The sequence below is a fragment of the Simochromis diagramma genome, unplaced genomic scaffold (genome assembly GCF_900408965.1).
Source record: "Simochromis diagramma unplaced genomic scaffold, fSimDia1.1 OVJJ01000344.1, whole genome shotgun sequence".
Taxonomy (NCBI): domain Eukaryota; kingdom Metazoa; phylum Chordata; class Actinopteri; order Cichliformes; family Cichlidae; genus Simochromis; species Simochromis diagramma.
Genome location: NW_024387375.1, coordinates 4,946,923 through 4,973,017, shown reverse-complemented (window position 1 = coordinate 4,973,017; position 26,095 = coordinate 4,946,923). Strand labels below are relative to the sequence as shown.

The 26,095-nt window shown below is 40.6% G+C and overlaps 1 protein-coding gene across 1 annotated transcript in view; it reads left to right on the top strand.

The window, feature by feature from the left end:
• The window catches only part of LOC120719792 (protein jagged-1b), a 60,360-nt gene that overhangs the window by 17,254 nt on the left and 17,011 nt on the right, over window positions 1-26,095 (top strand). The window contains exons 3-4 of the mRNA XM_040009275.1: window positions 20,854-20,917; window positions 25,384-25,632. Of these exons, the coding sequence (XP_039865209.1) occupies window positions 20,854-20,917; window positions 25,384-25,632 (313 nt within the window). The remainder of the gene's footprint in view (window positions 1-20,853; window positions 20,918-25,383; window positions 25,633-26,095) is intronic.

Here is a 26,095-nt window from a genome sequence, read left to right as displayed (position 1 = left end):
TTTCAGTTTTCAATTAATCATTAAAAGAATTAAGTCAGATAAGTCATTTTTTATGCAAACATTTTTATATCCATGCCTCCATAATGGTCTCTGATCAGTAGTTTCAAATGGATGGTCTGTGGATAGTGATTATCTATATCTACACGTGAAAATATACAATCACCGGCCATTTCATTAGTCGCACGTAGCTAGTACCATGTTGGACCTCCTTGCCAAAAATTCAACAAGCTGCTGTAAACTTTCCTCAGAGATTCTAGTCTTTGTGATGTGAATCTCCTGTGTGATCACATCCCAAAGATACTCCATTAGATTTAAATCTGGTGACTGTGGAGGTCGATCGTGGCTCAAGAGTTGGCAGTTCATCTTGTAATTGGAAGGTTGCCGGTTTGAGCCCCGGCTCTGACAGTCTCGGTCGTTGTCTCCTTGGGCGAGACACTTCACCCGTTGCCTGCTGGTGGTGGTCAGAGGGCCCGGTGGCGCCAGTGTCCGGCAGCCTCGCCTCTGTCAGTGCGCCCCAGGGTGGCTGTGGCTACAACATAGCTTGCCATCACCAGTGTGTGAATGGGTGGATGACAAAACGTAGTGTGAAGTGCTTTGAGGTCCATAGTGACTAAGTAAAGCGCTATCCAAATACAGGCCATTTTACCATTTACGTACAGTGAAGTCATTGCCAATATTCAAGAAACCAGTTTGAGTTGATATGAGCTTTTGTGCCAGGGCTATATTATTCCCCCCACATCATTACACCACCATCACCAGCCTCAACCACTGATACAAGGCGGGATTGGAGCCATGACCTCTGTTATATATGCACAATTCTGCCACTACCTTCTGAATATTCAACACTCATCAAACCAAACAATGTTTCTATAATCTTCTGTTGTTCAATTTTGGTGCACTCGTGCGGTTTCCTGTTCTTAGCTGACAGGAGTGGCACTTGGTGTGGTCTTCTGCTTCAAGGTTCCATGTTGTGAATTGAGAGATGCTCTTCTGTATAACTCAAAGCAGTCTGGTCATTCTCCTCTTGCAACAACAAGATGTTTTCACCAAGAAGATTTCCACTTCTTGGATAATTTTATTTCTTTTTCAGACCATTCTCTCTAAACTTGAGATGGTTGTGGAGGAAAATCTCAGTAGATCAGCAGTTTCTTAAATACTCAGACCAGCCCGTCTGCTTCCTGGTGCCAGACAGGCTGGTCTATGCAAACTTACTTAAATCTCTTTCTTCCCCTTTCTGATCCCAGGTTTGAACTTCAGCAGGTCATCTTGACCATGTCTCCGTCCTTAAATACACTGAATTGCTGCCCTGTGATTGGCTGATTTGTGATTTGTATTAACATTCAGTGAGTACATTTGAATTGGTGAAACAAATATTGTCAGACCGATTGTTTATGTCATTGTCTTTGCAATGCTGGTTTATAATTAAAGCCATCTTGTGGAGTTATAATCTAGTACTGCTAAAACCTGCTATATACACAGGTTTGAAAATGATGCTATAATTAATATAAGGTTGGATTTGGTGACTTAAACACACAGATCAGTAATCCAAAAACAACCATTATAAAGAAATGTACTAGCCTGATGTATATCAGCAGGAAAAAAAGTAAACTGACTGAAAGCAGACACCAATCCAGCTTGTGTTACTACATGAATGGTCCGTGTGGGTGTTTAATCCCATTTTAAGTGGCGCTCTGTAAACCTCTTTGCTCATATATATGAGCAGTATCAAAGTAGGCAAACTACCTGTATGGATGATTAGGTTAAAAGACTTGAAGAACTAAGATCTTAGTGGAACAGTGGATGTTGTGGATGTGTTGTCCTAGAGACGCCGCCAGCTGCCTGGGAACCACCAAGAAATTGTTTGGATTTGTGTGTGTTTATGCACGGATTAAGCCAACAAAGCGATGCGGGTTAATTAGCGAGTTTGACAGGTGCTCAAGTGAGATTTTGTTGCCTTTGGCTAATTGTTTCCCCCTGTATGAAGTCTTAAAGCTCAGCCAAGCTAACTGTTAATAATTTCCTATTACAATCAAAGCCTGCAGAGGAAACAAATTTAAATTTTTTTTAAATGCATATACTTAGTTACTTTCCACCAGTGAAACCAGTCAGCGGTGACTCTCAAGACATCAATAGGACACACAGACAGCGACGTAACCTGCATTCCTGCTGTGTGGGAGCCGAGTGGAGGGAAGTCAGTGGAGGGAAACCAAAGGAGAGGAGCATAGTCGGAGCTTTCTTTCTCCACGGAGTTTCTCTTTCACTCTTTCTCCGCCTGTCGTTTGTGCTCTCCTCTCTTTTGTCCCCTAATTGACTCTCCTTGCATACCTTCATGTGCGCTGATACTGTTGTGTGCATTGTACACACACACACACTTCTCATTTCTCCTTCTACGGACACAACTGAACACACAGATTGTGAATCCTAGAGGCAACCCGCACACACACAGATGGAGAACACAAAAAGGTTAATTCCATCAGGATTTGAAGCTTGTGTTTTTTAGAGATAAGTTAATAACTCGGGGGTAAACGTCTCGAGGGAAGCGTGTTTTAATGATTTCATTTGTGTGCAAATTGGATCGGGAGTAGGAGTCTCTTTATTAGAGGAGAAAAGAGGACCTTGATTTACATGATCACAGTGAAATTACGGCGTGTCCCTGTTTCTGCATGTGTCATTGCGTGTCACTGAGAGCAGACTGCAGGTATACTATCCTTTCAGTGTATAAGAAATGGCTTCCTTTCAGTGCCACCGATTTGTCCTTGTCTTTTATCTGTCTCGAACATTTCTCAGACATCATCTTTCTCTCAGACACACCCTGGCTGTCTCCTTCAAAATTACTCGTTGAAGACCTTTTGTTTTCAGCAATCGCTCCCCTTCAACCACATCAGCTCCCCGTAGACTACACGAGCGCATAAAGTTAGAGCACAGCTGTCATAGAGCCTCCGCTTCTCTCAGTGGTTTCCTGTGTTGCCAAATCTCAACAGCAGCAGCCACAAATATTTTGAGGCATCACATTGTGAAATGTCTGAATCTGAGCATGAATCCCTGCTGTGATTTAAACCCTGCCTCTAAAAACTCAGGTCTCATGAGCTTACCTACAGTATATTTACCTTATATCGGCTTGGGTAAATCGTAGGGTTGTGTCAGGAAAAATCTCTATTGTAAGAAACAAATCAAACGTGCTGATCCATCCACTGCGGCAACCCCTTGGGAAATAAGAGAGAAGCTGAAGGTTATTTATATTTACTTTATATAGTATCTTCTTGATGTAGGAACATTTAAGGCCTCAGGCTACGTCCACACTAATGTGTTTTCCTTTGAAAACGCATCGTTTTCTCTCCGTTTTGGCCTCCCGTCCACACTGAGACGGCGTTTTCCTCAAGGAAAAAGGCAGCGTTTTGAAAATGCTCTCGAAAACGCATACATTTCAAAACGGAGCTGCCCCGTCGCAGTGTGGACACTCGAAAACAGACTTTCTAAAACGATGACGCACTTTAGTCATGCAGTCATGTGACCAATTAAACAAAGATAGCGGAGTGAATTATACAGCAGTTGTTTTGATTGCTCTACATTTTGACAGCCCTAAAAAAGATTAACATCAGTTTGTACAAGCTCCGGATAGATTTTCTTCAAATTCTTTAATTCTCACTCGCTTTTGTGCATGCGCAGGACTGGAACGTAAGCGTTTTCGGGCGTTTCAATGTGGACGCACAACTCTGTGAAAACGACTGAAAACGCTAGTGTTTTTGCTTTCAAACGAAAATGCCGTTTTCAAATCTATCCGGGCTAGTGTGGACGTAGCCTCAGTGATACAAGCCTACAGAGCAGGCAGTGGTCCCCGCATTGCCGCTGAAACCAACACATTTCAAAAGGTGCAGCTTTTACTTTGAAGGCAGAATTTCTCCTTTTTCTTGCACTTTTCAAATTTTCATTATCGCTTGGTGGGTAGTTGACGAGTGTTTCCAGACAAGCTGGTGTCATCCATGCAAACGTTTTGCAACTGTGGCAGCCTGCTAGAGGCCAAAGCAATCCTGAGGGTTTTTTTTAGTGCAGAACTGTATTCCTCTTTGTGACCAATTTCACGCTAGAGACTGTCAGCTACCTGCAGACTCCACTTGCTCACCAGCTTCTTTTCCCTTTCAGTCAGTTATTACCTTGCGGTCACTACATGGTATGTAGGCTGAGGGGCCTAACACTTTGGCCTTATAGGAAAGACATTACATAATAATTAAAAAATCTTGATGTTAAAAATTGAAAAAAAGATTTTGGTGACAAGCAAATATATCGTTAAAAGCTGAAAGTGGACATGTTAACATGAAAACATGGTCTTGGTTCTTAGTTGGCTTTCTCTAAGGTCTTTACACGCCGAGTGTGCTTCAAAAGAACGACCAGAAATTCAGAACTAATTACACCTACATGTTTGTGAAAAATCCACCCCCACAAAGGCACTACAAAAAACACTGAAGTAGATATCAAGCGAAAATGAGCTGGTTCTGATGTTTCTGAACAAGAACATGAAGAAATGGAGATTGTCATCTGATTCTCACAAAAAGGCAGCATCAGGGAGAATTTCATGGTTTGATCCAGGAGTTAAAGCTGTATCAAAACTGCATATTTCAGGATGTCAGTGGGGCAGTTTGAGCTCTTGTTGGCAGAGTTGGGACCACATCTGAGGAGGCAGAAGAATAATTTCAGAGAGCCGACTGACCTTAAGCAGCATCTAGCTCCGTGTCTGAGGTTAAACAGTATTATTCTACTATTTCAGTATATTCAGTGTATGTGTTTTGAGCTACGAGTGCACTCGTTACCAAATGGTCCCTGTGGAACCAGAGCCTGTTTTTTTATATTCGTACATTTAAAGCATAACCAGTTTTGGAAATCTACGTATGCTCAGGAAAATACAAACAGGGTTGCTGTTTAGATTTTGCATGTTTACATTTTACTCAGGTTCATAAATGCTGCAGAGAAGCATGCCACTTTTACTGTAATGTAATGCCAGATGAATAATTGCAGAATTTAGTGTTTTTTTTTTTTAATTTGCATTAGTGGAACTAGTATAGGGAGTAACTGGAATCCAGGATGCTAACATTTATCATGAATTCAGGGATATGCAAAGCTAGATTATCTGTGCTTCATGTAAATGTCTCCAATTTGATTAATCGTGGGACAAAGCTTGTAACCAAGAAATTCATGCTCATTGTGTCCCATCAGATAAGCCTGTGCTCTCTCTCTGCCTGACTGCTGGCGCTGCAATATTCTTCCTTCACTTTTCATCTGAAACGACTGCAACGCTTTTAAATATGTTAAAATTCAGTCTGCGTAAGTACAGCATAAAGCGTAAGTGGACCCACATGCTGGACACTGTATGTACGAACATGTAGGTGACTCATTGCAGTGGGGCGATTGTGGCTCAAGAGTTGGGAGCTCGCCTTGTAATTGGAAGGTTGCCGGTTCGAGCCCCGGCTCTGACAGTCTCGGTCATTGTGTCCTTGGGCGAGACACTTCACCCGTGGTGGTCAGAGAGCCTGGTGCGCCAGTGTTCGGCAGTGCGCCCCAGGGTGGCTGGGCTACAATGTAACTTGCCATCACCAGTGGGTGGATGACTGGATGTGTAAAGCGCTTTGGGGTCCTTAGGGACTAGTAAAGCGCTATACAAATACAGGCCATTTGTCAGTTTTATGCTACCCCACTGATCTGCAGTTTGTGATAAAATGACAAAAAGAGAGGATGCAAATGTGCAGAGAATAAATTAAATGCATTAAAAGTTAAAAATCCCTGATCCACAGTTCAATTGGTAAATGGCCTGTATTTGTATAGCGCTTTTCTAGTCCCTAAGGACCCCAAAGCGCTTTACACAACCAGTCATCCACCCATTCACACACTGGTGATGGCAAGCTACATTGTAGCCACAGCCACCCTGGGACACACTGACAGAGGCGAGGCTGCCAGACAGGCAACGGGTGAAGTGTCTCGCCCAAGGACACAATGATCGAGACTGTCCAAGCCGGGGCTCGAACCGGCAACCTTCCGATTACAAGGCGAACTCCCAACTCTTGAGCCAGTTCAGTCCCAGGAAGAGACACAGATCCCTTTGAGTTTGTGTCAGGAAGAGCATCCGGAATTTAAAAAAAAAAAGCCAAATCGAACATGTGGCACTGCACTGAACATGTGGTGTCTCGTTGTTAAAAAGCCAGCAGCAGACAGTGCTTTTTTTAAACTAGAAGAGAAACTTTGTAAACTCTCCAAAATGCACCTGCTTTTTCTTTTGTACCAAGTCAAAGTATCTGCTGTGAAAAAGGTTTGTGGCAAAGCTGTAATTTATCTCACTTAACAGGTGTAGCACAAGAGTGTCACTCAAACTGTCTGTGCACGCCCCCACAGGCCTGTGGAGGGGACTAATCAGACACATTAAGTGAAAACACCTGTGGATGTAATTACTGTAATACAACTACTGATTGTAAGGCCTCGGTGTAATAATTCAAAGTGCTCCCCTCAAAGAAGAATGAGTATAAGTGGTTTTAGCAAAACAGGAGCAAAAGTGCCTCTTATTTTGAAACTGTCTCACTGCTGCCTTCATTCTCATTAAACAGATTAATTAACAGAGTAGTGCACAATTAAATGCAGACAATAATGTGTGCAGAACACTGTACTCATTTTGTTGTTGTTGTTGTTGTTTGTTAAAATAACACTTTTTACTTTAATAATCTAATTAAAAGTGATCTTTACTGTAACATCACAAAAAACCACAGCCAGTGTCAATGTAAGAGCTGCAAAGATGAGAAATATGCGACGAGTTATCGCCACTTCTGACACTTTTACTGTTTATGAAGACTAGAAATTTGAGACCATATAAACACACACACTAACAAGACATCCCACTCTCAGGCTCGTCCTGTTTTGTCACTCGAATTGCCATTTTCTGAAAGTGCAGGCGTGGATGTGAAGCGCGCAGCGGCTAGACAAGGTAATTTCCTGCGGAAGTCGGCAAGCAGGAGGGTTTTTTTTAGGGGGGCTGGGGGCTGAGGGCGCTCGGGTCTGGGTTGCGATGGGGCATGTGAGGGAGGAGGGGGAGGGCGGCAGAAAGTGTTGAGATTAATGGGCGAAAGGGTAAAGTTGATGTCAGCTCTACAGAGGAGAGGCTGAGTGAAGAAAAAGGAAGTGAGGAGGAGGGCGGTTAGTAGGTCATCTCAGAGGGGAGCACAGGTGTTTTGGGTGGAGGTGCGTGTGTCGTAACCGCTTACGCACACTGCTGAGAGAATCATAAGCGGCAGGACGTAAAGACGGGCGGGTGGTGGGAGGACAGGATGAAGATGAAGCAGGGGGATGTGGAGGATGAGGACATGACATGTCAAGAGGTCTCTGCCGCTCTACGAGTTTTGAAGAAGCTACATAATTAAGTAAAATAACCCCAGAGGAAGGAGAGCGTCAAAAGGCAAGTCAGTAGAGATGCTGAGACAATCCTGGAAAGTAACTAAGTAGATTTACTCAAGTGCAATGTTCGGGTGAACAAAACCCTTTTTACTCCATAACATTTATCTGATCTGCAGATACAGGTCAGGTTGTTACATGAAAGCATTAATGACACTGAACTGTTACCACTGTTTCTCCAACCTTTTTAGCTGCTAAAGAGTGCATTCCTCATCAAATGTTAAAATAACAAGCTGCACAATTTAAATAGCTACTGAAATTAGACTAAGATATGTTACACAGAGGCGTGCTCTGAAACCACCCATATTCAGGAAATCTGTGCCTTTAAAGATAATTACTTAAAATACATTCGTGAGGATAAGCAATACAATAACAACCACACAATTAAGGTTGAAAAATCACTGGATTTTGTATTATCTGTAATTTCACACACAGTACCAGAGGGATTAGACTCCATTAATCATGATCCTCAAAATTTAGAGTGTTACCTTTATGGAGGGAATCACACTAAAGTGCTTTGACTTTTAGCATGAATTCACTGAGTTTAACAAAAGGATTGTCTGACTGTTGAGGAATTACAGCCTTTTTTTAATTCACAAATTCTTTCCTCTGTAAGAAAAAGGTCTTGGAAAGTCAAGAACACTCTTGAGGAGTTAGATTTTAGATATCACTTTGAAGTCTTTGAAGACCAGGTTAAACTTTGCCAGAAATGATCTGAACGAACCGGCACAGTTGGGAGAAAAATTCTTTAGACAGAAGAAACCAAGAAGGAGAGAAACAGCTCATGATCCAGATCATAACACAGCATCTGTCTAACAAGATGGAGGCAGCGTTATGGCATCGGGACCTATGTCTGCTAGTGGAACTAGCGTTTATAGATCATGTGACTGCCGATAGAAGTAGCAGGATGAATTGTTAAGTGCACATGGCTAAATCTGCAAAACCAATCAGACAGCACTTTACTGTACAGATGGATAATGACCCAAAGCGTATTTCAAACGCAAAAGAGTTTCTTGAGGCAACGAAATTGGATAGTTTTAAGTTATTAAATACAAACCTGAAGGCAGAGAGACCTACAAACAAGCAGCAGCTGAAGGGAGCTTTAATAAAGATCTCAATCGATGAAACCACATGTAGTGATGTGGATTCTTCACTTCAGGTTTGTATGTTTGTAAAACTCTTAAACAGTCAGTGCAATGCTTTTGTTAGACACTTTAAATTAAAGCTGAAAGTCTGCACTTCGGTCACAGCTTGACTGTTTGATTTGAAACCGACTGTGGTGTACCGAGGCAAAACCACAAAGAAAAGTGTCAGTGTCCAATAAAACCTAACTGTGGACCTAACTGTATGTGTCCACTGTGACACAGACAATACTGACAGAGGGTGGTTTAGTTTAAGTGAAGATAAGTGACCTGGTTTTTATTAAGAAAATGACTTGACAGTAGATAAAAAATGGATAAATAAAAAAAGAGTCACTGTTACTTTTGATGCTCAAAGTAAATTCAGCCAATAACACTTTTGAGCTTTTATATTGTTTTCACTTGTGATTTTTTGCAAAGTGAAGGATCCGAGGACTCTGTCCCCTGCAGGAGGGCAAAGAGTTCGATGGAAGACTAGGTGGAGACGATGGGGTGGAGACGAGGGCAGCACTGGTGGACACATGGAAAAGAAGTGAGGGCAAAGAGGGGAAGATAAAGTCTGAAGCTAATTATATCCACAATGGAAGAAAAACAGGAGAGACGTCGAGAATGTGAGAGCAGAGACGTGTAATTATAGAGACGGGGTCATGAGAGCAGGGTGGGGTGGACCGCTTCACTCTGGGGGTCTAATTCCTCGTCTCATACTGTGTGTTTGTGTTTTCGTGTGTGTGCTCGTGTGTGTGTGTCTTTTGCACCTGAGGGCAGGGAGACGGTCGGCACTGGATAATATCCACTGAGACTTTTAAAATTCACAAATTAGCCACCATGCCGTCACATCTCCCGCTCTCCTGTGCGTCATTGATCCGAACACAGGGATGTCTTTTCTTTGTTGTTCAAGTCAAGAATCAATCGATAACACCGATAATCATATTTGACAGGAGGCTTAGTCTTCGACCGTCGTGTCTGTCGGGAGCTTGAGTGGTCAGATAACGTTTTATTTTACACTTCATTTAAGCGGGCGCAGCTCTGACGCACTGACCCCTTCCAGGTTTTGACCTTTTGTTGTAGCCTCTAACAGGAATAACATGTTTGTCACATCTACTGTATGCGCTTTATCATTATGCAAACATGGAGCTGTGCTGCTGGAATAGTAATGGCATTGTTACTGTGGTTACCATCACTACTAATATATAGTGCAGGTGAGCTGACGGCCATCTAATCAAGCTTGTGCACTACTGCTGTCATGACAACCGTTAGCATGTTCATGTGTGAGAATCAATAATTACTGGAGCTGGTGATGGGGCGAAGCAGCACATGTTCAAAGGCAGATTCTAAATATTAAAAGTTGTTTGAAACATTGAACAATTCCCTCCTGCAAATGTTTAATTATTAGTGAGTCTCATTATTTTGTGTCTGTTTTAATGTGCTTTCAGACTTAGGCTCATTTGTTTAATTGCTGCATGCTGGCTTTACTTGCAATTTATGAGGTTGGACATGAGGGAAATATTAATATGTTGTGCTTTAGTATATTACGGTCCTCTATTTTTTTTGGAAATAATTAAAGAAGGCAGCAAAAGATGATCAAATGGGTCAAATAATATAAATAATGTTGGAATCTAAATCATTAAAACACACCGTTAAAACAAATATATTTTACATTTTAATATTTTCCTCTAAACTATAAAAGAAACATTTTTACTTTTCTCCTTAATAATAAATTGAAATCAGCTTCTCACTCTCTGGACATGCTGCATGCACAAGGACGTTCATCTATTATTATGCATGCTCATATGGAAAAAAATGCTAATATGGTAAACAAATGGAAATATTGCATGATAACAATGATATCTGTATAAATTATTAGATATTTGGCAATTTACAAATATATATGAAAGCTAACATGTTGATGGGCTAAAGCAGCAGAAGACCACATTGAGTCCCTCACCCATCAGCTGAGAACAAGAGACTAAAGGTTCGATTTACACACGGGCTCACTATTTAGTATAACAATAAAAGATTGGAAAGTATTGCCGAGTGATGAAGAGTCTCAATTTCTCCTGCAACAGTCAGATTGAGGTGTCAGAATTTCGCCTGAATGACATGAAAATATGGATCCATCCTGCCTCGTGTCAGCAGTTTAGACTGCGGGTGATGTAATGGCATGGGGGGATATTTTCGGCACACTTTGGACCTCTTAGGGCTTTTTTACACCTGTAGTTTGTTTACTGTGGTCTGAATCAGTTGATAAGTTTGCAAACTTGTAGCTATTGCCTGTGATTTGGTTTGCATATACCAGATATTTTTCTGGGTATTGTCGCTGCCCATGTTCATCCCTTTATAACTACATGGAGGCAGCCAATCGTCTGCTGGTTGCCTCTGTGAGGAAAAGGCAACATGTAACAAAGCTCAAATAATCTCAAACTGGGGTCTTGAGCATGACAATCAGTTCACTGCACTCAAATGGCCCTCACAGTAACCAAATCTCAATCCAATAGAGCTTTGAGATGTGGTAGAACTGAAGATTTACATCGTGGATGTGCAGCCAATAAATGTGCAGCATCTGTGTGATGCTGTCACATCAATATGGACCAAACTCCCTGAGGAATATTTTCAGCACCTTGTTGAATCTATGAGATGAATAATTAAGGCCGATTTAAAGGCAACAGGGGGTCTAACCCAATACTAGCAAAGTGTACCTAATGAAGTGGCTTTACGATATCATAGGTAGACTTGACTTTACGGGGTCTGGCTTTTATCATTATTTCTAAATAATTCCCACCTATGTTTCCTGGAAATAACTATGCGTTGTCTCTAATTAAACAGAAAAGTGACTGTTTTAATTGGTATCCCTCTACTTAATTAATTCCTGTTAATTACATGCAAAACCAGTCATGCTAAACATGAAAAGATGTGAAATTGTAATAAATCTGTCTGCAGGCAAACAAACTAAACTAGCTTCCTTTTAAATTAAGTGAAATTAAGCAGAAATGTCCACAAAATTTGAAAAAGAACATGGCAAATAACACTCATTAACATCCCACTAATGTTATGTGAAAATGAGTAGCTGCTTCATTGAGTTACCCTGTTTTTTTTTTCTGTGATTAAACAGAAAAGCTGAGTATGCTGTGATGGCGGAAGTGAAAAAGTGCCGAGCAAAATTAAATGTAAATGTACACGAATGTTTATTTCACTTGAAAAATGTGATTTATTATGGTAAGTGGAGGAGTTTCAGTCCACTTTCTTTTCATTCAACACTATTTTTTTACAATTTGAAAATATGTATGAATAGATTATATGCAAAGTAAATGTATACACGTGAATATTTATGTGAATTAAAACCAACTTTTTTCAGAAAAAACCTTATTAGAAACTCAACAAGCGAAAATAACAGCCTGCCATCCAGCAACTGTTTCTTTTCATGCTGCTGACCCAAAAAATAAAGATTGTTTTTTGGTGTTTTTGTAGAAAAAATCACAAAAACCTGTTTGTTGTCTAAAATGATAAATGACATGACATTTTATCTGCAACAATGCCGAATGATTTCAGGAGACGAATGAAAACACTGTATGTCGGAAAATAACATTGTCTTCCACAGTGTGTGTCAGAACTGCGTGTGCATGTACGCTGGCATGCGTGTGTTCGTGTGTGTGTGTGTGTGTGTGTGTGTGTGTGTGTGTGTGTTCGTGTGTGTGTGTCAGCTCTGAGGGGAAATTCCTCTCTCAGGGCTGGGAGTTTTTCCTGTCGTAGAGCTGTGTTTGTACAGCCTGGCTTTGTCGGGATATCCTATCCTGCCCATGTCTGAGAGAAAGAGAGGGAGGGAGGGATGGAGGGAGGGATGAAGGGGGCACTGATAAGGGCGAGGGAGGATGAGAGGTGTGGAGAGTCAGGACGAGAAGCTGGAGGGAACAAATAAGAAGTGGAGCAGTGAAATGTACAGCTAAGGATGGCAAACATTTTTAAACCTTTATTTAATAGAATTTGTCATGCATTGACGTAACATAGTCCGCTTTAATCCTCAGCTTTCCGGTGTGAGGCTGCAGGCGAAGGGACTGTGCGAGACGACCAGACAGCCTGCAGCCTGAGGGAAGGGCCGATCTATCATCCAGACTAATTCTGCTGTTTTGATGTTGTCTTGCTTTTGGGAAACCCCGGTTCTCTCCTGCTATGCTAGACTCAAACATTTGGACATGTGACAATCAGAAAGAACATGCAGAGATACCGGGCTCAGATGTTTCAGAGAGGCTCGGTACAGTGAGTGAAAGACGGGAAGTGGTTTGGATAGAGGGACAGGGAAATAGGAGCAATTCCTTAGATGGACTGAATGTAGAGGAAATCGAATATCTCCCGTCTGTTCACAGGAAAACACACTGAACCACAGTTTAAGCATGCACTGAGACTTATAGACAAAATCTTTGTCTGTCTTGTTCCGATTATATTTAGGGAGGATGAGCTAAAATGAAATCCGAGATCCTACCAGGGGATGCAATAAACTGCAAATCACAGAACTGTTTTAAAATCTCAGGTCAAAATCTTCAGTGAAGATGAGAGAACAGCAAGAGAAACACAATAGAAACAAGAAATTAAACACACGGAGTCAAGACTTGAAATTCTTAGTCAATCAGGTTTTCATTTAAATCTGACTTTTATCTCAACAGCTGATTATTTCTTCCAAAGAGAGATAAAGGTCATTTTAGGATATAAAACTGGAGTCAAACTAAGAAGGGAGACCGGCTATTTCTCAGGCACAGAAATTTGTAAAAAGAAATGGTACTGATATTAAATTTAGGTGAGTTATGTCAAGGAGAAATATACATGAGAAGAAAAAAATGTCTTTAATTTTTCTTTCCTTCTCAGTACACAGCATAAAATAGACAGAGGGAACAAGACCTGGAAGTCAAGAAAATTGTACCTATTTTAATTAGTCTAAATGCCTCCAATGTATTTCATTATTGGCTGGGGAAGGACATTGTTAGTTTAGACAAAGCAACACTGACAGAATAAAAGATGAATGTAGCCACGGCGACATAACCCCGTGGTCTGTGAAATCCTGTTTTGAAGACTCCTAATGAGAATTTTCATCATTGCAAGTCAATGAACATACCCCAGACAATCCGTCATTCGAAACTTATACAAAAATGTATATAATTGGCTTAACAATATGATAACAAATGAGTAACTGAGACCATAGATTCAATAGTATTCAATTCTCTGTACAGAGAGTACCATTTCCCCATAAACTTCTATTCTAACTTAGTGAGCAACTTAATATTATGTGGGAAACTTGCCACAATTAATTGTCAGGAGTAAGAACTGCAAAACAGGAGTGTTTGCAGTTGTTAAAGGAAAGACACTGTAATTTTGTTGTACATACAATGACAATAAATAATTTCAACTTTAAAATAACAAAGGCTAACAGAGGCTAACAGAGGCTAACAGTAGCTAACATAGACAAAAACAGCAGAATACAGATTTATTGCTATGCTAAACTCCAACAGCACGAGTAATGATGGGAAGCCAATACATTGTTAGCTAAAGCTAAAAGTTAGAATGCTTTAGATATGATATCAAGTCAAAACTCTTTTGAGTCAGATATATATATTTGAGGTAATCTTGCCTTTAGGACTTTCTGCCCTGCTTTTTTTTTGCTAATTACCTAGCTTTTAGCTCCTTTCTATAAAATAATCGTTTACATACTCACCTTATAAGCTGAAGATCACCAGTTTGATCTCAGGAGGAGACATAAAGAGCCAAAATCCTATATAGTAATATTTAGTTTTTGTAAAGTTAAATTAAGTTTAGGAGTTGACAAGGACAAGGACTAATGAGAAGGACTCTTATAATAAACAGGATGACATAGGGAAGGCAAGACTAATAAATTAAACTACAAATAATCTAATAAAATTAATTTTAAGTACTAACAGAAGCTAGAATAATAAAATAATATATATATATATATATTTTTTAAAAACTCAAATTAAATATGGACATACAGATATCAAGGTGAAGCTAAATAAAATCAGAAAACTATAATCAGTAACCTAACTGAGTCATGGGTACAAAAAAACGACCCAACATCAAAATAATTTATAGAAACAAGGAAAACCAAAGAACTCTCATAACAAACCCAAAAACCATTACAGTCAGGCATGTTTCACAAACAGAGACATCAGCATATTTTATTTAAGACTATTACTATTAGAAAAACACAAAGGAGTTAAGCACATGATCCAGGTTGACAGAAGCACAGCTGCTACATACAAAAAGAAGTATGTGAATGTGTGTGAGAGAGAGTGAGCGAGGAAAAGTGCAGCACAAATTCAAACTGGCAAGTGTGATGACGTACATGCAAATTTCAGATCAACAACAGCAACAGGTCAGTAAGTTCAAGGCTCGTGTGCTCTGTTTTAGGATTGCTGCAAAAAAAACTTTAACTCATTTTACAGGTAAAATCAGTCATTTTTTGAGGGTTTTTTAAAATAGAAAAAACTATTTTGTACTAATAAATATATGTGTCTTAATATATCATTACATCTTCCAACTAACTGATGTATTATCATAATAACCTTAACGCTAAACAATATCCATCTAATGTTAGGATTTCATACTTTCTATCTGATAAGCAGTTTGACAATGCTTTATTTGAAGATCCACTTCAAATAAAGTTTTACTAATGCCTCTTTATAGCAGCTAACAGAGGCTAACAGTAGCTAGTGGTGGCAAAATCAGTGGTTAACAGAGGCTAACAACATATAATAGTGGCAAAACAGCAAAGAGAGGCTAACAGAGACTAACAGAGACTAACAGCAGCTACAAAGAAGCTAATAGTGACAAAAACCGTCGCTGACAGAAGTTAACAGCAGTAAAAACAGCCCCTAACAGAGGCTAACAGAGAATCAAACAGGAGTGCTCAACAACTCACTTCAGTATCCCTGTCATTGGACAGAAATAAGCATCACTGACTTGTACTGGAATTCTTTCACATAGTTTTACAGCCTTCTCCAGAGTAAAGACATGGATATTTATAGACAAGGTTAACAGCGGAGTGACAGTCTACACTCTCCGATGAATGATGGCCAAAGTTATTTGTCCTACAGTGACCACCATAGCTAGGATTACGCTCTCTATTTGGGAAGGTTAAAATCTAGTACTGTGATTTTACCGCCTGTAATTTTAAAATCGTTAAGCTCTCTTACTGTTGTGAGAGCAGATGACTCATTCAGGAATGGTGTCATTATTTTCCAAATGCCTAATTTCATGTGTTTTGAGTCATTCCTATCAACTGTCCACATCTCAAAAGCCTGAGAATCTCTGATTTTTCTGAGAAAACTCCAGGGTGATGATATAAATGGTAAATGGCCTGTATTTGTATAGCGCTTTGCTAGTCCCTAAGGACCTTCCGATTACAAGGCAAACTCCCAACTCTTGAGCCACGATCGCCCCATATACATCTTAACAGGAAAACTGTGAAATTTTAGCACTCTACTGTTATTAGTTTGTTTATAAAAACTATGCTCTTGTGGTAAAGTAAGGTGCCTTTTCAAGCTTTTCTTAAACAGAATTTTCTCTAGAGTCATTTTCAAATAGATATGTCTATATCAATCTATATCTATAGTTCTTCAGGTATATCATTCACAGGCCAAATACCTGCTGCCTTGATTTCAGGCATATGGAATTTCAAGAGTGTAGCTGAAGTTCAGCATCAAATAATCTGAGCATGAATTAGCTTGAAACAAAAGTAGTGGGTTAAAGCTTGTATCACAGATTTCCATATATGAGGTGTACATTATACTGCAACACTACAGTATAGTGTCACATCAGATGACTGGTCTTAAAGACAGTGTGTCTGTGTGTGTCTGTGTGTGTGTTTATATAAGTTTATTTTGATTTTCCAAAGAAATCACACCATCACGAGCAAAACATTTTTTAATAGCAAACAAATAATGGTAGAGCTAAAATCTGGCAGTTTTTCTGTTAAGACGTGCATCATCACCCTGGAATTTTCTCAGGGAAATCAGAAATGGTCGCGCTAGCTTGTGCGATGTAGGCAAGACAAGAATCACTAAGAAGTGAATCACCTTCATAACACTGAAAAAAAAGCTGTTTGCTTGGTTCCTTATCTTGCTTCTTTATCTTGTTAACCTGATATGCTTATATGCATTTTATCATCATCATAAATATACAGCTTTTCCTGAAGACTTGTAGGTCCTAACATGAGGCTTCTTTGTTTAGCTGTGGGTTTCTTCGGTGTTGTTGTCGTTGTTTGTGGATTTTTTTGCTTGATTGATTTCGCCTGTGTTACATCATAAACATGTTATATCATATATAAATCATATAAATCATGGTAATGTTGGTCTCAGGACAACAGACACTTTGAAATGGAACATGTTTTTCTTTTCCTGTTTCTAAACACACACACACACACATCTTGTCCATTTGCCAGTTCCTGCTATCATCACTTTGGTCATAATCACCACAGGCCGCACAAACATTATATTAAAAGGTTGTTTGTGTAGGGATAAAATAAAAATATCACTTTTGTTTGTGTTGTTTGTGTTTTTGGTTTTTTTTTTGTTGGGGTAGGAGGGTACTTTTCTCGATCCTGGCCCCTAACAGCTTTAGTCTTTGCGACATCTTCACCAAGTTTCTGTGGCGTGACTGTGCATGTTTTGGAAAGACAGTTAGGAAGTTTATATTGCTGTGATAATATGAATCCCTACGGACACAATTGTTTTAGCTGTTGTGACTTTAACTTGGCAACCATGGTTAGTTTGACCCTTGCTGGCTGCCATAAAGGACAACAGACCTCAGTGCAGATACACCCTTCCTTTATCAGAGCCTGGATTATAAGTTTGGATGCATGCAATTGTGGGAGGTGAGGGTGTGTGCTTTGCAGGCAAGCGAATAAGTTTTAGTCATAGCGTTGGAGCGAGAGTGTTGGCAAAAAAAAGTGCATGGAAGGAAGGGTAAGGGAGGAGGGAGGGTGATTGTAAAGATGATAAGGCTGAGGGGGGTGTGTGAAAACGCTACCAGTGCATTTTATAGGAGTGGACAGTTCATCACAGTTGTCTTCCTAATCTCAAAGCTCCACCTCCAGCGTCATTTTTTTTTTATCAAACTGCTGCTGCCAAGATTTGTCAACCTTATCTTCTGGGCAGTGCTGAAGAGCAACCAAGTGCATTTGCTCAGTTTCACTTGAATATTAAGTTTTGAAGTAGTTCATTAGCTTCATGCTGCCATAATTGATCTTTATGTAGGCTATAATTTGTTTTTTTTAAATAAAATAAATAAATAAATAAAAAATAATTACTATAACCTGCAAAGGGTGACCAAGAGATTGTGTGAAAATTACCCACAACAGTTCAAAACCAAAACAAAAGTATTCACCACTTTGAAAAAAGGAAAATAGTGTTTCTATACAAAGACTGAAGCACAAATTCCTTGGACAGGCTGCACCACATAGGAAGCCACATAAATTTTTTGTTGTTGTTGTTGTTTTTTCAAATAAGTTCAAGAAGATGTACCTGTTTGTAAACATTTGTGCTGTAAAGTTGGACTTTTTAACATCAGAGTCAATGGGGACTGATGCACTTTTGGCACCTGCCTCCAGTGGCCAATAACGGAACTGCAGTTTTTGGCACTTCCTGGCTGGCTTCATTTTTCAGTCCTGTAGGTTGCTGCTTTGATAGTAGTTTGTTCCACACAGAGTGTGACCACAAAAACACGCATGCCCATAAAGTGCAAACAATACTTGTTACCATATACAGAAAATGCGTCTATTTTAAATCCCAAAGAGATTCCATCCAAGCTGTAGTACCCAGAGTGTGCCTGTGCAGGCAGGGAGAGGACATACAAACTCCACACAGAGAGGCTTCAGATAGATTGAGGATTTGAACCCAGGACCTTCTTACTGTTATGTAGTGGTGCTAACCACTGTGATAGACTTGACTACACTATTTAAACAGGGAAAGAAAACATGACTTTGTTTTTTCCTTTTATTCAAACTGAATGAGATAAAGGAAGCATTTTCATCGGTTTCAGCTCTTCTGTTTTAGCCATCATAGCAGAATAAACCCGTCTCACCTTTACAGCTACAGCAAGAAAGGCAAAAGCCCCCTTATAGGTGATTAACACAACTGGCCCAGAAAGGACTGACATAAAGCACGGTCCTCTGAACAGACATATAACAAACAATAACCAGATGTATTTAATGAATGCGTTTTCCCTGTGCAGCTGTGAGTTATAAGATAGCTCCCTGAACTGGCATTCTGTCACTGAAACCTCGTAATATAAATGAATTTAAATGATTGTCGCTGGAGCCTTGGCTCTTACACATTGCTGGCTCGGTATAAACACTCCAATAATGTCATATAAAAACACATAATAACATAATAAGAGAAATTTTGCTGTGGAATGGATACTTTTATTGTTAATATTTTAAGCACCATTTGCTGATAAAACTGTGTGTGTGTGTGTGTGCAGGATATCTAGTTGTGGAAAAAGTACACAACTGTAACGGTATTTCACTTAAACTGAGGATGTGATTCATTCTTCCAGCACAGATCTTGTATGGAATTAATTTCATAAAAAGTCGTCTCAAGATCCAACAGTGTAGCTGTTAGCTGTAATTCATGAATACCAAACATTGCTTCAGGTGAGAGTTTTAAGCCAAAGCCTAATGAGTCCAGCTGGTCCATCTGTGGGTTACCCACTATCTCCCAGGCTTAATGAACTGCCCGTGAGCCCTCTGCAGCCCAGCACATCTCATTAGCGCCACGACATCCAAGTATAGTGTGTGGGAGTTCACCCACTTACTCAACTACCATTTCTTATCATATCACATCAGTTCTTTTGTCTTCTCCTTTAATCATCTCTCTTGTATCATCATCCGTTTGGTTTCACCTCCCTCTGACCTTTCTTCCATCTTCCTCCGGGTGTATATCTGAATCAGAGAAACTCCAGGACGCCTACAAATTATAATTATTCTACCACAGTGGCGTTTTTCCCCTGCTGTACCTTTCCGTGCCCTTTTCTTTACATATCCCCCAAGTAATTATCCTCCCTTCCCCTTTTCTCTGTCCTTTTCTCTATCTGTACCATCATTTGGTTCACCTTTTCTTCCCCTCTCAAACACACTGGATGCTCTTCCTCTTGAAACAAATTCCTGACTCAGTGCTTTCCGCTGCACAATTTTCGCTCCCCTAACATTTTGCGCCTTCATTGCAACCCTTCATCTTCTCCTCTGCTCTTCAAATGTGCCTCTTTCTGCCTCGGATGTTTTTGGGCCGACCTACCGCACTTAACCTCTCCCTCACTCGGTCACCTCCGGTGCCCATCACCTGCTTCCCATCCATTTGTCCTGCAGCACCTCACTTCCCACTCCCCACCCGGGCAGTGCTGTCCCTCAGCAAAGACGTGACCACACATTCATGTAACCCTTTAGAAGAACCTTACCCACAATGCACATGGTGGAGCGATTTGCATGACAGGCAGTGGTGCATTTCGCAGAGGGAGGGATCGGCCGGTGAATGTACAGAGATAGAGAAACCCATAAAGGGAGCGAGAAGAACTGTAATGTTGGTTTGAATTATTCATAGCTGGTCTATAGGACGAATAAATGAATCAGGAAAGGGGAAGACACAAGGAAGAGCACCTGTTATCTATCCAGAGTGTGTATCTCTGTAAGCCCAAAGTCATGTATGCTCAAGTCCTCTGCTATACTGCACTATGAGATAAGAGTATATAGGCTGGCTATGTGTCCACTTAAAGCTCTGAATTTAATTAAAGTGTATTACTAAAGCTAGAAAAAAAGGGTGCACGTAACAGTCATTGAAGCGCCACACTGACTCCACTACATTTATTACATTTATATCAGGCCAGACACCAGAATGGAGTGAAGGGATCAGTCTCACATGAAGTCAGTGACAGTCATTTCATATTCCCCATCAGGTCTTGTTTTTGTAATGAGCGAGTTTGTGCCTGAGGTTGCCAATAATCCTTTCCATTTTTCAGCACTCATAGCCTACTCAGCAAACCCATGTTTACACCGATGCATTTGTTTCTAGGACTGTTTAATCGTGAAAGCTAAATCCTGATAAAGACCAAAATGACACAAATTTCTTGGATTAAATTTGAAATTGAAAATTGTGAGCTAAAACATGTTCGAAAGTCTGAGAAAAGAGCCTGGAAGGAAGGAGAGAACAATTTCTTTGTGTAATTTAATATTTTTTTTAAAAAAAACCCTCTGCATGTCATCACACTGACTGTGTTGTTTCTGTGTTTTTTCCCACAGAAGTCGTTCTCACTGGTGTTGGAGGCTCTGGATTATGACAATGACACATCGAGTTCAGTCGAAGGTGTGTTTGCACATACCTGCGTTCCTTTTTATTCATGTGTAGTCAGGAATGTAAATAAAAGGGGGGCTGAATTAAATAACAATAAACAGAAGGAAAGTTGTGAGGGTGTTATTATTCCCCTCATCCTCACACATGTCATGTTTTGAGGTTTGAAGCTAGAGAGCCTTTGTAAGATATACCGTCATCGCTTAAAACACCATTAAAGTGTTGAAGGTAAGTGACACGTTTAAAAAATGGAGCCGTCTTTGCTGCATTTCCAGCTTTATCTTATCAAGAAAAGAGTTACTTGTGAGTTTAAATATTAACAATCAACAGTTTTATAGAGGAAAACAACACGGGTGCTTGTTTATGAGCGTTTGCTGTCTGACATGATGAAACAATGTGAAAATATCCTTTGTGTCTTAATGTCTGTGATCTAACGAGTTTAGTGGGCCTTTTATCCAGACCCTTTAATTTCCTGCTCATCTCACTGCTGTTCCTCCTCATAATCGGGAAAAGCTCCGTGACAGGGAATGTGAGCGGCATGCTATAAAAAGCAACACACATACACACACAAGCACAGCCAGACAGATGTTTCTGTGCCTTCCTCATTCCTGTCATGCCACAATCCTTCCTTTGAGGGACCACTGCACTGCGGTCTCTCAACCTCGGTGCTACCCAGAAGATGGCTGATAGGATGAGAAACTTTTCACCTCACATTTCTCTTTCGCCTTCCGTCTCTCCTTCGCTCTGCCCTCCAGCGACGCTCTTACATCTTGTTTGCATTATCTTCCGTTTCCACCTGAGCTCCTGACAGCCCTTACATTGGGCCTAAAGCTGTTCACTAGGCTGACAGCTTAGCTCAGCCCAAACAGAGGCGTTCGGTAGTAGTCTGAATGGACTTAGCGGGCCGTGCTGCAAATCAGAAAGGATTACCGAGCATAACTGTACCTTCTGAAACGGTTCTTGGAAATACCAAGAAAATGTGATGTGCTATGAGCACAGACGGTGTGACCTTCACAGAGTTTTCTTCAAATAAAATGTAGCTTAAGTGTTAATGTGCAGGGGCGTACCTTGATCTGTTAAAGGATAATTCCCGTTGGTTACAACTTTGGTCTTTGGCCTTTATGTTTTTGTTGAGTATACTGACAAGTAACTGTTTAGATAAGGGAACACGATGGTATCACAGCAATGAAATGAGATCAGTCAGACTGTAAAACTTCATACATGCCTGCAGTAGTTCACAGTAAGTAGGTAATATGCAGCAGGTTTTGGCACCTTTATTTTGTTTTATTTAGTTTCTTTCAGTTGTTTTACATATTCTCTATCCCGTTTTATGTTTATTTTGAAGGACACAGTCTTTTATTTAACTTTATTGCACGACACAGACATATAGACCTGATGGAAACACCTGTCACTACAACAGTGAAAATCGAATAAACAGCAAACTGCAGCCTCCTGAGCAATCATCAAGATGAGTAAACGCGCTCTGTAATAACCAATAATTTAATGGAGGCTGGAAATTTTGCAACACCAGGCTGCATCGGCTTTAACTCATAAGTCAGTGACTGAATGTTTACACAAAGTACGATTTAACAACAACATACAGGATAATATACTCAGAAAATAAACATGTCATTAAGTACATAAAGAAAAAATGAAAAGGCCTGCGTTGATCTTTTGGGCCTTGCAGTTCTTGTAACATCTCATTTCTGCAGTGCTGCCATTTCCCCAGATTTCAAAGGGTTTTCTAGTCAACAAAAAATGTATTATTTAATTCTTGAACTGAATTTTCCTGCTCAGAAGTTTTGCAAAAGTGCCTTTGTTACTGCGTTACTGCCACCAGGGCAATAGCACAGAGAAAACAGTTTCTCACATGCTGTTGGATGTTTTGTGTACGCACCAAACATCAACCTCCGGGGCTTTAAATAAAGCTACAGCCTTCATAACACATGTACAGTGCAGTTTGTTTATAACTCACTAATTAAGGCTTAAAGTTAGGAGCAGGTCTGCTTTAACTGACAGATGGACGCTGACACAGGCTGCTGCTTTTCCCAATTTGCGCTAATTAGTCACTGAACTAGATTTCTTAATCGTGTTTGTGCCTTTAATGAAATAATCTGAGAAAATAACTTGTATAAATCTGCGCTTCACTTTTGGAGAGTCAAATTCCATCCATCCATACATTTGTGCATTTTCTGCCACTGTCTGCCACAAAAAAACCAACATGGCTGCTGTCAAAATCCTAAATTTGGAGCTTTAAAACAGGGCTTCTGTACCAAATGCTTATAGTAACTACGTTCATCTCTTCCCCCTCACAGAACAAAAACCCCACAGGGACATTTGTAACTTTCTCAGTGTAATGTTTCAGTAAATATAAATCATCTTAAAATGTTTTTTCCCATGTTCTCCTTCTGCTCCCGTATTCATTGGGTGGTTTTGACAGCATACTTGCTGCTGTGCTCCCCCGTGTTTCAGCTGTACTGATGTTACACCCACAGCCACAAAACTGCGAAAGCGGAATTCAATATTAGAAGCATTATAATCTCGACCAGCTTGTCACCAAAGTTCAAGACACATGTTTAGACTTAGTCCCCCATCCATGTGAGAATAGTTTCACTGGGAGTTTATACTAGAATGAAAACTGAAAATAAACATAGAAATGTCATGAGAACCCATGCACATCAAATTAAAAAAACCCTTCAGCTGATCTATTGGCTTCCACAAGGCTATTGATTCAAAATGAAGTCACAGGGAGGTGTTTTCTCTCCTGCAGTGTTTTCTCACCATTGTCAAGGGCAAGCACTTCACAGCTAATACAAGACAGTAGGGGGACAATCTCCAGAGACAAGAAAACAAGCTTTTTTTTTTAACTCCCTGCAGATACAATCTCTGTTTCTCTGCTGCTTATGTTTCTATAAAGTGTGATTTCAGGAAGAGCTCAGGGCTTCTTGTTTCAGCTGTTCTGCCATCAATCTTTCTGTCTCTTGCTCTCTCTCTTTTTTTAGGATGCCCATTAGCACCAGCCAGAGAGGCTATTCTTCCTGGGGTCCTCCACACCCCTCACATATTATTGTACCATCTTCTCTAATCACGTTACTGCGAAAATTGGGCTCTGTTACACACCTTCCCTGCTGTGCTGAATGATAATTCGCTTACTTCTACTTCTTTTCTGGAAGAGAAATGGTGATGATGAAATTAACCCCCGGCCATGCCAGAGTCATAAAATAATGAAAAACCCACAATGCACTGCAGTAGCATAATGAGTGTTTGTGAAACGGGGCCCTCAAGTTTGACTACAGGCGACGGCAGAGGAATCGAGTAGCGGCCGAGCTAACAGTCCGCTCAACGTCCGCTCTGTTCCCATCCCATTTTTTATGCTAAAACACACACACACACACACACACACACACACACACACACACACACTCACACACACACACCAACCACTGTGTATCCCTGTTTTCATTCCTTTGGGTCAAACCGCAGTGATCTCATCTCTCCATCAGGCAGTTTGTTATGTGTGTGTCCTAATAGCTGCTTCCCTTCCTCTTTGACTCTGTTTGCCTCTGGCAGAATCTCTCTCTCACACACACACATGCACACACTCGCACATTCTGTACACTCAGTCTCTCTTCACTGCTGACATACTTCCAATGAGGCTTCCTGTTCTGTCCTCCTATCATGCAATCTTTGCCTGTATCCTCACTAGCATCTCATAGATACACACATGGCATATACACTGAAACAACACACAGACACACTCACACCTATTCTGAGTACTGTGTGTCTGTTAACACCCTGTCAGAGAGCATTGAAAGTGACTTGGGGATACCAGTGCCTCTGGGAAATCCCCTCCGGGGGTCAGGAGCAGCAGCCACTGCCCCGCTGTTGCCCTGGGGCTTGTCTGGTCCTCTCTCTGCACCTCCCCCTCCTCTCCAATAGCTAATCAAATGTTAAAGAGCTGCCTCATAGGGATGATCTCTTGGATATTTGTGGTGTCTCACAGCTCTGCAGAGCATTTTAGAGCCTCGTTGTTTTTATCAATCCCACAAATTCCATCATCCAGTGGTTTTCTTTTGTTGTTGTTTTTTTTTTGTTTTTTTGGTGAAATAGCTCTCATAAATCACCTGTACACAACCTGCTCGGCACAAAATGGCAAGCACTAAAGTTAGTGATGCACTGGTGGGTAACTTGTCACATTAAACAGCTAAAAAAACAGATATTTTTCTTAGTGGGTGATGGAAAAAGAGCCAGACTCCATATGATGGTAATGTTGCTCCATAACTGCTCGATGTGTTAACAGGCGACTATTTGATTGAACTCGTGCCATATCAGCTTTGATGCTAATAATGTTAAGGAGTGTTTAGATTTATCTGCTGAATGTGGACACAGTTCCTCCTTCCCCAGATGTTTGGCACCCTTTGATTTCCCAGTGTCAGAACAGCAAACAAAAGAAAGTATTTCTTCCTTCCTTCCTCCCTCAGGTCAGTTGATCGAGCGAATCCTGCTCTCCTCCATGCTGAACCCCGGTGAACAGTGGCAGACTTACCGTTACCACGGACGCTCTTTCAGCCTGGAGTACCGACTTCGTTTCCGCTGTCACTCCAACTACTACGGACCCTTCTGCAACAAGTTCTGCCGAGCCCGCGATGACTTCGTCGGCCACTTCAGCTGCGACCAAAGCGGCTCCAAGGTCTGCATGGAGGGCTGGACAGGGCCAGAGTGCAAAATAGGTAAGAAAAGGAACACAAAGGAGTCCACTGGTGTTTCCTCAAAGTTGTGCATTTGTTTGTGTGTGTATGTGTTTTTAAAAATCCAGTATTTGTCTCTACCTCATTCAAATATTAACACATAATCATTTTCTTCCTTCAATCCTCAACAAGACAATGTTTTTGCCAAAAATACTCCCTTAAATACTAAGTAGGTATTACTGTTACCATCAACAATGGTAACAATTAAGTTATCCAGTAACAGGGGTACAGCATTAGAAAAATAAACCCAGGCTTAATGTTTGCTGCGATGGATTACACTACTAAAGCCTGTACTGGTGGGAAAAAAAACCTTCAAATTCCTCAACACACAAACATATTTTGTAAACTGCCCAGATCAAAGAAGTCAACTAAAAATATTGGAGTCTGTCTCACACACACCCTGTGCAGGTTTGCCAGTTAATCACAGGGTCACAAAGACCCTTAC